General features: G+C 38.7%; 1 protein-coding gene across 1 annotated transcript in view; it reads right to left on the bottom strand.

Annotated features, from left to right (window-relative positions):
• PRMT9 (protein arginine methyltransferase 9) overlaps positions 1-13,154 on the bottom strand; it is a 57,775-nt gene that overhangs the window by 34,449 nt on the left and 10,172 nt on the right. The window contains exons 5-7 of the mRNA XM_035292861.3: positions 12,684-12,851; positions 9,913-10,015; positions 7,816-7,922 (exon numbers count right to left, since the gene is read on the bottom strand). Coding sequence (XP_035148752.1) covers positions 7,816-7,922; positions 9,913-10,015; positions 12,684-12,851 — 378 coding nt within the window. The remainder of the gene's footprint in view (positions 1-7,815; positions 7,923-9,912; positions 10,016-12,683; positions 12,852-13,154) is intronic.

Here is a 13,154-nt window from a genome sequence, read left to right as displayed (position 1 = left end):
CAAAGATGGGAAGAAACCAACGCAAAAAGGAGGAAAACACCCGAAACCAGAACACCTCACCTCCTACGAAGGACCAAAACGCCTCACCAGCAAGAAAACAAGGCTGGACGGAGAATGACTGTGATGAAATAATGTAATTAGACTTCAGAAGGTAGATAATGAGAAACTTTTGTGAGCTAAAAGAACATGTTTTAAATCAATGCAAAGAAACTAAGAACCTTGAAAAAAGAATCGAGGAAATAATAACAAGAATGGATAACTTAGCGAGGAATATGAATGAATTGAAGGAGCTGAAAAACACAATACGAGAACTTCGTGAAGCATGCACAAGTTTCAACAGCCGAATTGACCAAGCAGAAGAAAGAATATCAGAAGTCGAAGATCAATTCAATGAAATACAAAGAGAAACCAAGATCAGAGAAAAAAGCGCAAAAAGAAATGAACAAAGTCTCCAAGAAATGTGGGACTATGTGAAGAGACCTAACCTACGTTTGATAGGTATACCAGAATGTGACGAAGAGAATGAATCCAAGCTGGAAAATACTCTTCAGGATATTATCCAGGAAAATTTCCCACACCTAGCAAGACAGGCCAACACTCAAAGGCAGGAAATACAGAGAACACCACAAAGATATTCCACAAGAAGAGCAACCCCAAGGCACATAATCGTCAGATTCACCAGGGTTGAAATAAAGGAGAAAATACTAAGGGCAGCCAGAGAGAAAGGTCGGGTCACCCACAAAGGGAAGCCCATCAGACTCACAGCAGATCTCTCGGCAGAAACTCTACAAACCAGAAGACAGTGGGGGCCAATATTCAACATCCTTAAATAAAAGAACTTTCAACCCAGAATTTCATATCCAGCCAAACTGAGCTTCAGAAGTGAAGGAAAAATAAAATCCTTTGCGAACAAGCAAGTACTCAGAGATTTTGTCACCACCAGGCCTGCTTTACAAGAGCTCCTGAAAGAGGCACTACACATAGAAAGGAACAACCAGTACCAGCCATTCCAAAATCACACTAAATGCTAAAGAGCATCAACATAATGAAGAATCTACATCAATGGGCAAAACAGCCAGCTAGCATCAAAATGGCAGTATCAAATCCACATATAACAATATTAACCCTAAATGTAAATGGACTAAAGGCACCAATCAAAAGACACAGACTGGCAAATTGGATTAAAAAACAAAACCCATCAGTGTGCTGTATCCAGGAAACCCATCTCACATGCAAGGATACACAAAGGCTCAAAATAAAGGGATGGAGGAAGATTTACCAAGCAAATGGAGAGCAAAAACAAGCAGGAGTTGCAATTCTCATCTCTGATAAAATAGACTTTAAAGCAACAAAGATCAAAATGGTAAAAGGATTGATACAACAAGAAGAGTTAACGATCCTAAACATATATGGACCCAATACAGGAGCACCCAGATACATATGCCAAGTTCTTAATGACTTAAAAAGAGACTTAGACTACCGCACAATAATAGTGGGAGACTTTAACACTCCACTGTCAATATTAGACAGATCAACCAGACAGAAAATTAACAAGGATATCCAGGGCTTGAACTCAGACCTGGAACAAGCAAATCTGATAGACATCTACAGAACTCTCCACCCCAAATCCACAGAATATACATTCTTCTCAGCACCACATCACACCTACTCTAAAATTGACCACATAAGTGTAAGTAAAGCACTCCTCAGCAAATGCAAAACAACTGAAATCATAACAAACAGCCTCTCAGACCATAGTGCAATCAAGTTAGAACTGAGAATTCAGAAACCAACCCAAAACCGCACAGCTTCATGGAAACTGAACAACTGACTCTTGAATGTTGACTGGATAAACAATGAAATGAAGGCAGAAATAAAGAAGTTCTTTGAAACCAATGAGAACAAAGACACAACATGCCAGAATCTATGGGACACATTTAAAGCAGTCTCTAGAGGAAAATATATAGCAATAAGTGCCCACATGGAGAATGGAGAGATCCAAAATTGACACCCTATCGTCAAAATTGAAAGAGATAAAGGAGCAAGATCAAAAAAACTCAAAACCAGCAGAAGACAAGAAATAACTAAGATCAGAGCTGAAATGAAGGAGATAGAGACATGAAAAACCCTTTAAAAAATCAATAAATCCAAGAGCTGGTTTTTTGAAAAGATCAACAGAATAGACAAACCACTAGCCAGATTGATAAAAAAGAAAAGAGAGAACAACCAAATAGATGCAATAAAAAATGATAAAGGGGAAATCACCACAGATTCCACAGAAATTCAAACCATCATCAGAGATTATTACAAACAACTCTATGCACATAAACTAGTAAACCTGGAAGAAATTGATAAATTCCTGGACTCCTGTGTCCTCCCAAGCCTAAACCAGGAGGAAGCTGAAACTATGAATAGACCAATAACAAGGTCAGAAGTCGAGGCAGCAATTAAGAGCCTACCACACAAAAAAAGCCCAGGTCCAGATGGGTTCACAGCCGAATTCTACCAGACAGACAAAGAGGAGCTGGTACCATTCCTTCTGAAACTATTCCAAATAATCCAAAAAGAGGGAATCCTTCCCAAATTATTTTATGAGACCAACATCATCCTGATAGCAAAACCCGGCAGAGACCCAACGAGAAAAGAAAACTTCAGGCCAATATCCATGATGAACATAGATGCAAAAATCTTCAATAAAATATTGGCAAGCGGACTGCAACAGCAAATCAAAAAACTTATCCATCATGATCAAGTAGGATTCATCCCGGGGATGCAAGGCTGGTTCAACATACGCAAGTCTATAAACGTAATTCACCACATAAACAGAACCGAAAACAAAAACCACATGATTATCTCAATTGACGCAGAGAAGGCATTTGACAAAATTCAACAGCCCTTTATGCTAAAAACCCTCAATAAACTTGGTATTGATGGAACGTATCTCAAAGTAATAAAAGCTATTTATGACGAACCAACAGCCATACTGAATGGGCAAAACCTGGAAGCATTCACTTTGAAATCCGGCACTAGACAAGGATGCCCTCTTTCACCACTCTTATTCAATATAGTACTGGAAGTTCTAGCCAGAGCAATCAGGCAAGAAAAAGAAATAAAGGGTATTCAAATAGGAAAGATGGAAGCCAAATTGTCTCTATTTGCAGACGACATGATAGTATACCTAGAAGACCCCATCGCCTCAGCCCAAAAACTCCTGAAACTGATAAGCAACTTCAGCAAAGTCTCAGGATATAAAATCAATGTGCAAAAATCACAAGCATTCGTCTACACCAATAACAGACTTAAAGAAAGCCAAATCAAGAATGAACTGCCATTCACAATTGCTACAAAAAGAATAAAATACCTAGGAATACAACTCACAAGGAACATAAGGGACCTCTTCAAGGAAAACTACAAAACACTGCTCAATGAAATAAAAGAAGACACAAACAGATGGAGAAACATTCCATGTTCATGGTTAGAAAGAATTAATATCGTGAAAATGGCTATACTGCCCAAAGTAATTTGCAGAATCAATGCTATCCCCATCAAGCTACCATTGACTTTCTTCACAGAACTGGAAAAAACCACCATGAACTTCATATGGAACCAAAAGAGAGCCCGCATAGCCAAGTCAATTCTAAGCAAAAAGAACACAGCGGGGGGCATCACACTACCGGATTTCAAACTATACTACAAGGCTACAGTAATCAAAACAGCATTGTACTGGTACCAAAACAGAGATATAGACCAATGGAACAAAACAGAGGCATCGGAGGCAACACAACATATCTACAACCATACAATCTTTGATAAACCTGACAAAAACAAGCAATGGGGAAAGGATTCCCTCTTTAATAAATGGTGTTGGGAAGACTGGCTAGCCATGTGCAGAAAGCAGAAACTGGACCCCTTCCTGACACCTTACACTAAAATTAACTCCAGATGGATTAAAGACTTAAACGTAAGACCTGGCACCATAAAAACCCTAGAAGAAAATCTAGGCAAAACCATCCAGAACATAGGAGTAGGCAAGGACTTCATAAACAAAACACCAAAAGCATTGGCAACAAAAGCCAAAATAGACAAATGGAACCTAATCAAACTCCACAGCTTCTGCACGGCAAAAGAAACAGTCATTAGAGTGAATCGGCAACCAACAGAATGGGAAAACATTTTTGCAGTTTACCCATCTGACAAAGGGCTGATATCCATAATTTACAAAGAACTCAAACAGATTTACAGAAAAAAAACAAACAAGCCCATTCAAAAATGGACAAAGGATATGAACAGACACTTTACAAAAGAAGACATATATGAGGCCAACAATCATATGAAAAAATGCTCATCATCACTGGTCATCAGAGAGATGCAAATCAAAACCACATTGAGATACCATCTCATTCCAGTTAGAATGGGGATCATTAAAAAATCTGGAGACAACAGATGCTGGAGAGGATGTGGAGAAAAAGGAACACTTTTACACTGTTGGTGGGAGTGTAAATTAGTTCAACCATGTGGAAGACAGTGTGGTGATTCCTCAAGGCCTTAGAAATAGAAATTCCATTTGACCCAGCAATCCCATTATTGGGTATATATCCAAAGGACTATACATCGTTCTACTATAAGGACATATGCACAGGAATGTTCATTGCAGCACTGTTTACAATAGCAAAGACCTGGAACCAACCCAAGTGCCCAATGATGATAGACTGGACTGGGAAAATGTGGCACATATACACCATGGAATGATGAGTTCGTGTTGTTTGTAGGGACATGGATGAATCTGGAGAACATCATTCTCAGCAAACTGACACAAGAACAGAAAATGAAATATCGCATATTCTCACTCATAGGCGGGTGATGAAAAATGAGAATACATGGACACAGGGAGGGGAGTACTAAACATTGGGGACTACTGGGGGGAAAAGGAGAGGGCCAGCGGGGGCAGGGAGCTGGGGAGGGATAGCCTGGGGAGAAATGCCAAATATGGGTGAATGGGAGAGAGGAAGCAAAACACACTGCCATGTGTGTACCTATGCAACTGTCTTGCATGTTCTGCACATGTACCCCAAAACCTAAAATGCAATAAAAAATTAAAAAAAAAAAATTTAGCTGCCCTGTCTCTTTAATCTCCTTTAATCTGAAACAGTTCTTCATCTTTGCTCTATCTCTCATGTCACTGACATTTTTTAAGAAAATAGGCCAACTGTTTTACAGAATGGTTCCAACTTGACTTTGTCTGAGGTTTTCTCACAATTAGATTATCACCAGGTTGTACATTTTGGATGTGGTACTATATAAGAAATCCATCCTCAAGGCATCAAATCTGGAGGAATCTTACTGGTGATGTTAGCTTTAATCACTTGGTTAAGATGTGTGGTCACTGGCGCCTGTCAGCATAGGGGCAAGGAGAGGAAGAGTATTAGTACAAATACCTAATGCATGTGGGGCTTTAAACCTAGATGAGAGCTTGATAGGTGCAGCAAACCACCATGGTACATGTATATATATGTAACAAACCTGCATGTTCTCCACACGGATCTCAGAACTTAAAGTAAAATAAAATTAAAGTTAAGGCCAGGCACAGTGGCTCATGCCTATAATCCCAGCACTTTGGGAGGCCAAGGCAGGTGGATCATGAGGTCAGGAATTCAAGACCAGCCTGGCCAAGATGGTAAAACCCCATCTCTACTAAAAATATAAAAATTAGCCAGGTGTGGTGGCAGGCACCTGTATTTCCAGTTACTTGGGAGGCTGAGGCAGGAAAATCACTTGAACTTAGGTGGCAGAGATTGCAGTGAGACGAGATTGTGCCACTGCACTCCAGCCTGGGCAACAGAGTGAGACTCTGCCTCAAAAAATAATAATAATTTAATTTTTAAAAGTCTGGGCAAAGTGGCTCAGGCCTGTAATCCCAGCACTTTGGGAGGCCAAGGAAGGTGGTTTACCTGAGGTCGGGAGTTCGAGACCAGCCTGGCCAACATGACGAAACCCTGTCTCTACTGAAAAAAAAATTAGCCAGGCATGGTAGCCTGTAATCCCAGCTACTTGGGAGGCTGAGGCAGGAGAATGGCTTGAACCTGGGAGGCAGAGTTTGCAGTGAGCCAAGATTGTACCACTGCACTCCAGCCTGGGCAACAAAAGCGAAACTCCGTCTCAAGAAAAAAAAAAGATATTGTGTGGTTTCTTCCCTACATATTTACAATCTTTCCTTTTTTAGTAATTTGAGAGATACTTTGAAACTATATAAATGCCCTGATCCTCATCAGATTTCCCTCTATTGATTTAGCATCTATTCATGATTTTTGCCTCCCAAAAAGTAATTCTGCCTCATTTTTCCTATACTATTAGCATTTACTGTAAGGATGAGTTGTAGTTTTATCCCCTTTTATGTATTTATTAATCTGCTTAAGATATGTAGAAATTCATGGATTCTTATTCAGTGGGTTTTAATCCATTAGGCCCCTTCTTTATTTTGGTGATTAAATTGTCCCAAATTTGGCCAGTGAGAGACTCTTCAAGCATATTGCTGTGTCCTTTTGCTCCCCTTTCCCCCCATTAAATCCTTTTTGAGCACTTCCTCACCATTTTTTTTTTTTTTTTTGAGACCAAGTTTTGCTGCTGTTACCCAGACTGGAGTACAATGGCACGATCTCGGCTCACCACAACCTCCACCTTCTGGGTTCAAGCAATTCTCCTGCCTCAGCCTCCCAAGTAGCTGGGACTACAGGCACACCACCAGGCCCAGCTAATTTTCGTATTTTTAGTAGAGATGGGGTTTCACCTTGTTGACCAGCATGGTCTCGATCTCTTGACCTCATGATCCACCCACCTCTCTTCACCTTCTAATACAAGATGTCCCAGAATCATCTTGAATCTATTCCACCCCAGTACTGGAATCAGCCACTGCTTCAAGAAGCTATAGTTCCTTTGGTGAGAAATGTTATTTAAAAACCAAGATCTGGGTTCTAGGTATGCTCACTGCTCCTAAGATTATGCCTTGTCTTTCTCACTTAACAGTATACTATAAACTTCTTTCCTTATCTATACATATACCTTAACTATTTTTTGCATTAGGTGACTGTTATAATTTATTGAAATATTTTATTAATATAAACATTCAGATAATTTTTGTTTGCATTAATTTTTCCAATTACAGTATTACCATGAACATCCCTGTACACACATCACTCCACACATGTATGAGTATTTATCAGGATAGATTCCTAGACATAGAAATGCTAGATCAAGGACTACAAACATCTTTAGTGTTGTTAGAAAATGCCAAATCAAGCTACTAAAATGTTTTATCTATAGTATATAAATTTTCCCTACACCTATGAGAAAATAAAACATCATACATATAAAACATCACACATATGTTAATGTGCTAACATAAGCAGTTAGAAAATGTTATCCCATTGGTTTTAATTGCCACTTCTCTGATTAACAGACAATTATATTTACACTTTGTTATAAAAGAAACCATATTAGTGAATTTGTATTCAGGTGAGGATTTGTAGTTTTGTGACCTATAAACTCATGACAGTGAGTAAATTCTCAAAAGATCTGATGGTTTTACAAATGGTAGTGTTTCCTACACTCATGCACATGGTCTCCTGCTTCCCGTGCCTCCTCTCCCTCTCACCTGCTTACTGCCATGTAAGACGAGCCTGCTTCCCCTTCTGCCATGTTTGTAAGTTTCCTGAGGCCTCTAAGCATTCAGAACTGTATCATTTAAACCTCTTTCCTCTATAAATTTCCCAGTCTCGGGAGGTTCTTTACAGCAGTATGAAAACAGACTAATACACTTACCTATGATGTCTTCTTATCTCTGCACATTCTACTGCCATCCCAAATACAACAGCACTTGCTGGTATAACTTTCCCATACTTTTCACAATTACCACTTTCACCTTTGGTCTAAAAAAAAAACAGTAAAAATTATGTTATCACATGTATGTAAAATTATGTGTACATAATGAAAAGCTATGAAAATGTAACTTTAAAACCTTAAAGGCAATAAGTAAGGATACGTAACTTAAAGAACTTTTTTCTTCCTTAAAAAGTATTTTGGGGCCAGACGCAGTGGCTCATGCCTATAATCCCAGCACTTTGGAGGCCAAGGCGGGCAGATCATGAGGTCAGAAGATCAAGGCCATCCTGGCTAACATGGTGAAACCCTGTCTCTACTAAAAATACAAAAATTAGCTGGGCATGGTAGTACATGCCTATAGTCCCAGCTACTCAGGAGACTGAGGTAAGAAAATCGCTTGAACCAAGGAGGCAGAGGTTGCAGTGAGCTGAGATCATGCCACTGCACTCCAGCCTGGGCCACAGGGCAAGACTCCGTCTCAAAAAAGAAAAAAAATTATTTTTGGCTGGACCTGGCAGCTCACACCTCTAATTCCAGCACTTTGGAAGGCCAAGGAGAGAGAACTACTTGAGGCTAGAAGTTTGAGACCAGCCTAGGCAACATAGCAAGACCCTGTCTCTACAAAAGAAAAAAATTTTTTTAATTAGCCAAGTACGATAACATTGGGAGGCTGAGACGGAAGGATCACTTGAGACCAGTAGTTTGAGGCTGCAGTAAGCGAAAAAAGGTGCCACTGTGCTCCTGCCTGGGTAACAGAGTGAGACCTCATCTCAAAAAAAACAGAATAAGTATTTTCACTACTATATATGTGTGTGTGTGTGTGTGTGTGTGTGTATATATATATATATATTTTTTTTTTTTTTTTTTTTCTTTTCCACAATACAAATGCAAAGGATACAAGAAAAGAGGGAGGATGGGAGGAGGAAAGGACTGTAAGTCTGCATAGAAAAAAAGATTTAGGTATGACTTTGATCAAGAAATCAGTATCATTACCTACAATAAATTGTTTGGCCAGGAGCAGTGGCCACACCTGTAATCTCAGCACTTTGGGAGACCAAGGCAGGAGAATCACTTGAGGCCAGGAGTTCAAGACTAGAGCCAGGCAAACATGGTGAAACCCTGTCTCTATTTTTTAAAAAAAAAAATTGCTCTTTTCAACCTTAACCAGCAATTTTAAATTCAAATCATTTTCTGTCAATTCCAAATTTTTACTACATATTAAAATCCTTTCATTGATAATTCATATCATTTAAACCAAATCAATGATTTGTGGGCTACAACAGAGGATTTCAATGCAAAATATAATTTGGCAAGAGTTAGTCCTTGGGCCGGGTGTGCTGGCTCACTCCTGTAATCCCAACACTTTGGGAGGCCAAGGCAGGCAGATTACAAGGTCAGGAGATCGAGACCATCCTGGTCAACATGGTGAAACCCTGTCTCTACTAAAATATAAAAAATTAGCCAGGCATGGTTCGCACGCCTATAGTCCCAGCTACTCAGGAGGCTGAGGCAGGGGAATCATTTGAACCAGGAAGCAGAGGCTGCAGTGAGCCGAGATCACGCCACTACACTCCAGCCTAGCAACAGAGCAAGACTGTCTCAAAAAAAAAAGTTCTGTTAAGTCCATAGCCTGGGTTCAATAGGTAACTTAAATCAGTACCAAACCAGCTATCACTATACTCCCTTTTGATAATTTGCCAAAATTCTAGGCAGTGAGCTCTGTAGGACTGAAAGTACCTCCCTTTTCAACCCTACTCAAGAATTCCATAGTCAGTCCCTCCACAAAGTAAACTCAAGTCCTATGAATTCTTCCCTGGAGTATTTTTGCCTGTATATCTCATTTGGGCACCTAAGTATACATTGTATCATGTTGTTAGTAAATGTTTTTTGCATAGATTTCTTTCCAACCACACAGTATGTACACCTTGACAATGGAAAATGTATTTCATATTGCTTTGTAAATATACTAAGGATTCAATAAATCTCTGATGAAATAATGAATTCTTAATCAATTTTAAGTATTTTCATACTGCTTACCTTTGGCTGTAAAAGTAAATGCTCCCATGCATGAATCAAACTCTCCACAATTCCTTCTCCAAATAAACCTGCATCGACAGTTTCTGTTACAACTAGGGACACTCTATAGAATGATTTTTCAAAGACATATGTAAGTAAAATATCATGCTATTATAAAAAGATGTCAAAGCTGAGAGGAGAAAGGAAGAGTATATTATAGAAACAGTCCATATGTAAAATTTCCTAATACATTGCATTTTTAATATCTACTGCTGAATCTTGAGGAACTTTACTGGAACATTGCTTAAGCTCCTTTGTTCTCCACTGGCTCCTTCTCCTTGGTTTGGAAGATGAGAGGGCAGTGGGGGCAGTCGGGGAGAGGGGATTGACAACCTTCACTTGGCCTTGTTCTCTCTCCAGGTTATTCTTTCATTGCCTACATTTAAGAGTGGTTCATATCCATTACATTTATCAGTCTCCTTCCTTAATGCCAAGCAAGTAGACTTCCATCTCCAACAGTCTATAAAAATATGTTTTACCATCAATAACTCCCCACTTATTAAAAGGAATCCTCTTTCTTGGGTGTCATTTTTTTTATCTCCAAATAACACTGACTGTAGGAGAGAGCTCTCCCTCTGAAAATCTCTCTCTACCTTCTATGACACTGCATCAGCCATGTTTGCCTCCTACATGTTGACTGTGCCTCTCTTATCACTTCTCTTCCTTTACCCACTGTCTAAGTCTTTGCAAAAGCCTAGTCCCCAGAACTCTGCTCTTCTGTCCATTCTTTCTTTCCAGAAAATTTCACTCAAAGACATACTAAAATAGTTTCTCCTTTCTCTGAACTCCTTCAGCATTTATTGCCAGTATCACTCATTACGTAGTTCAAAGATAAGGAACATTTCATAAATATTCTTTTCTTCCTATCTAGATTTTAAGTGCCTTGAGGGTAACAATGACTTTGGTATCCTCCACAGTGCCTAAACCCAACATATACAGAAAATATCCAGTATTTATGATTGCATACACCTAGAATGTGAAAGGTGTTTCAAATCATCTAGTCTAATATCTTGAAGTGTAGAGATTTGCTTAAGGTCAAACTAAGTTAATAACAGTCTAATCTGGAATCGATAGCTCCTGATTTCAAAACCAACAGATCTTTCTAAACATTATCTGTGAGAAAAATATAGATTAAATTAATGTAACTTTGATTCATGCTGACTCATGTCCCTCCTAAAATTCATGCTGAAGCCCTTAACCCCCAAACTGACTATAGGTGGAGAAGGAGAGGCCATGTAAAGACACAACAAGAAAGCAGCATCTGCAATTCAGGAAGAGAATCCTCACAAAATGCAAACTTGCCAGCACCTTGATCATGGTCTTCCAGCCTCCAGAACTGTGAGAAAATAAATGTCTATTATTAAAGCCACCCAGTCTGTGGTATTTCACTATGGCAGCCCAAGTGGAACAAGACAGTTGAGGATAGCGTTTTTTTCTCTAAAATGGGTATGACATTTGCCTTAATCCAATAGGAATTTTCTCATGAGAATAAATGTAGAGACCATTGAAAAGTGTAGGCACTATGTTAACATAAACATTATTATATATGGAAGAAGAGTTTTTAAAGTCATAGTTTATATAAGGAATAAAAACTCTTCTTTCAATACAAACTGAATTGAAGTAAGATCGGAAGACAGACCCAGAAGAGACAGGTACAGTAAGTGCTACATAAAGAAAACTTTGTCTCTAAAATGAATAGTGTTGAACCAGATCATTTTAAAATTCCTTTCAGCTCTAAAATTCCATCACCCTTATGATATGGATCACAGTGAGAAAATATACTAAAAACCCAAGACTTATATGAACTATATTCAAATCATTTAAAGGGCCCATGACAAAATATGCTGACAGCTGACATTTCCAAAGCTTTCATTTTAAACAAGAATATTAACACAAAATATGGTAAGTCCACTGAATCTGAACAGCTTATATTTTCTTTTTTTTTTCTGAGACGGAGTTTTCGTTCTTCTTACCAGGCTGGAGTGCAATGGCGCGATCTCGGCTCACCGCAACCTCCGCCTCCTGGATTCAGGCAATTCTCCTGCCTCAGCCTCCTGAGTAGCTGGGATTACAGGCACGCGCCACCATGCCCAGCTAATTTTTTTGTATTTTTTTGTATTTTGATGTTGACCAGGATGGTCTCGATCTCTTGGCCTCGTGATCCACCCGCCTCGGCCTCCCAAAGCATTGGGATTACAGGCTTGAGCCATCGCGCCCAGCCGCACGTTTTCTTTTTAAGTACAACTTTCAAGTAGTTATTGACCACAAGATGAATTATCTATTTTTACAAACAAGAACACTGAAATTAACAAAGGTAAAGGCCAGGCGCAGTGGCTCACACCTGTAATCCCAGCACTTTGGCACACCGAGGTGGGTGGAACACCTGAAGTCAGGAGTTCAAGACCAGCCTGACCAACATGGTGAAACCCTGTCTCTATTAAAAGAAAATTTAAAAAAATGTTTTTTAAAAACCCACAAAGGTAAAGTAACTTGCTAAGATCAACTTTACTAAATCCCTTGACACAAATTTTTTTCAAGATCTTTAAATATGTTTACTAAAGGGTATAATTTTATTTAAATATGTCTTTCAATAAACTATCCTATCCTATATCCATATCTTTACAAAATAAGAGATTTGTAGCATTTTGTTTGGACTAAAAACTAGAAATACATCTTAGTTTTTTTTAAAAAGAGAGAAGTATAAACACTAAAATCAGTTTACATGGTAATACCTTTCAGGAATATGTTTCGGAATCTCTATGTCAAGTGACTTCATATGTAAGAGTTTGATCCCTGCTTCCATCTTGTTTGCTGCCATTACATCACAGGCAAGTTCATACATGGTCTTGGATAACTCACAGGCATACACAGAATGTGCTCCAGCTTTTTTAGCAAACATGCTACAAGAGAAAAACGTGTTCCATCAAGAAAAAATAATCTGCCATATTTTCTCAAATTTTAAGGAAATGATGCTGCTAAAATATGGGGTTTTCCCTTTTATTCTTTAACACAATCATTACACATTCCACATTAAAAAATAAACTAATATTCTTGTCTGGAAACAAATCATTCAATAAACCATAGGATCTACTCTATTAAAACACAACTGGCATTGTATCTTTAATAAATACTAATGGGCTTTAACTTGGACAACTAGATTCCACCAGAATGTTAACATAAAAAATACTCTTAAACTCATTACT

Source organism: Callithrix jacchus, chromosome 3 (assembly GCF_049354715.1).
Source record: "Callithrix jacchus isolate 240 chromosome 3, calJac240_pri, whole genome shotgun sequence".
Taxonomy (NCBI): domain Eukaryota; kingdom Metazoa; phylum Chordata; class Mammalia; order Primates; family Cebidae; genus Callithrix; species Callithrix jacchus.
Note: the sequence above shows the minus strand (reverse complement) of the source record. Positions and strands in the feature narration are given on the sequence as shown.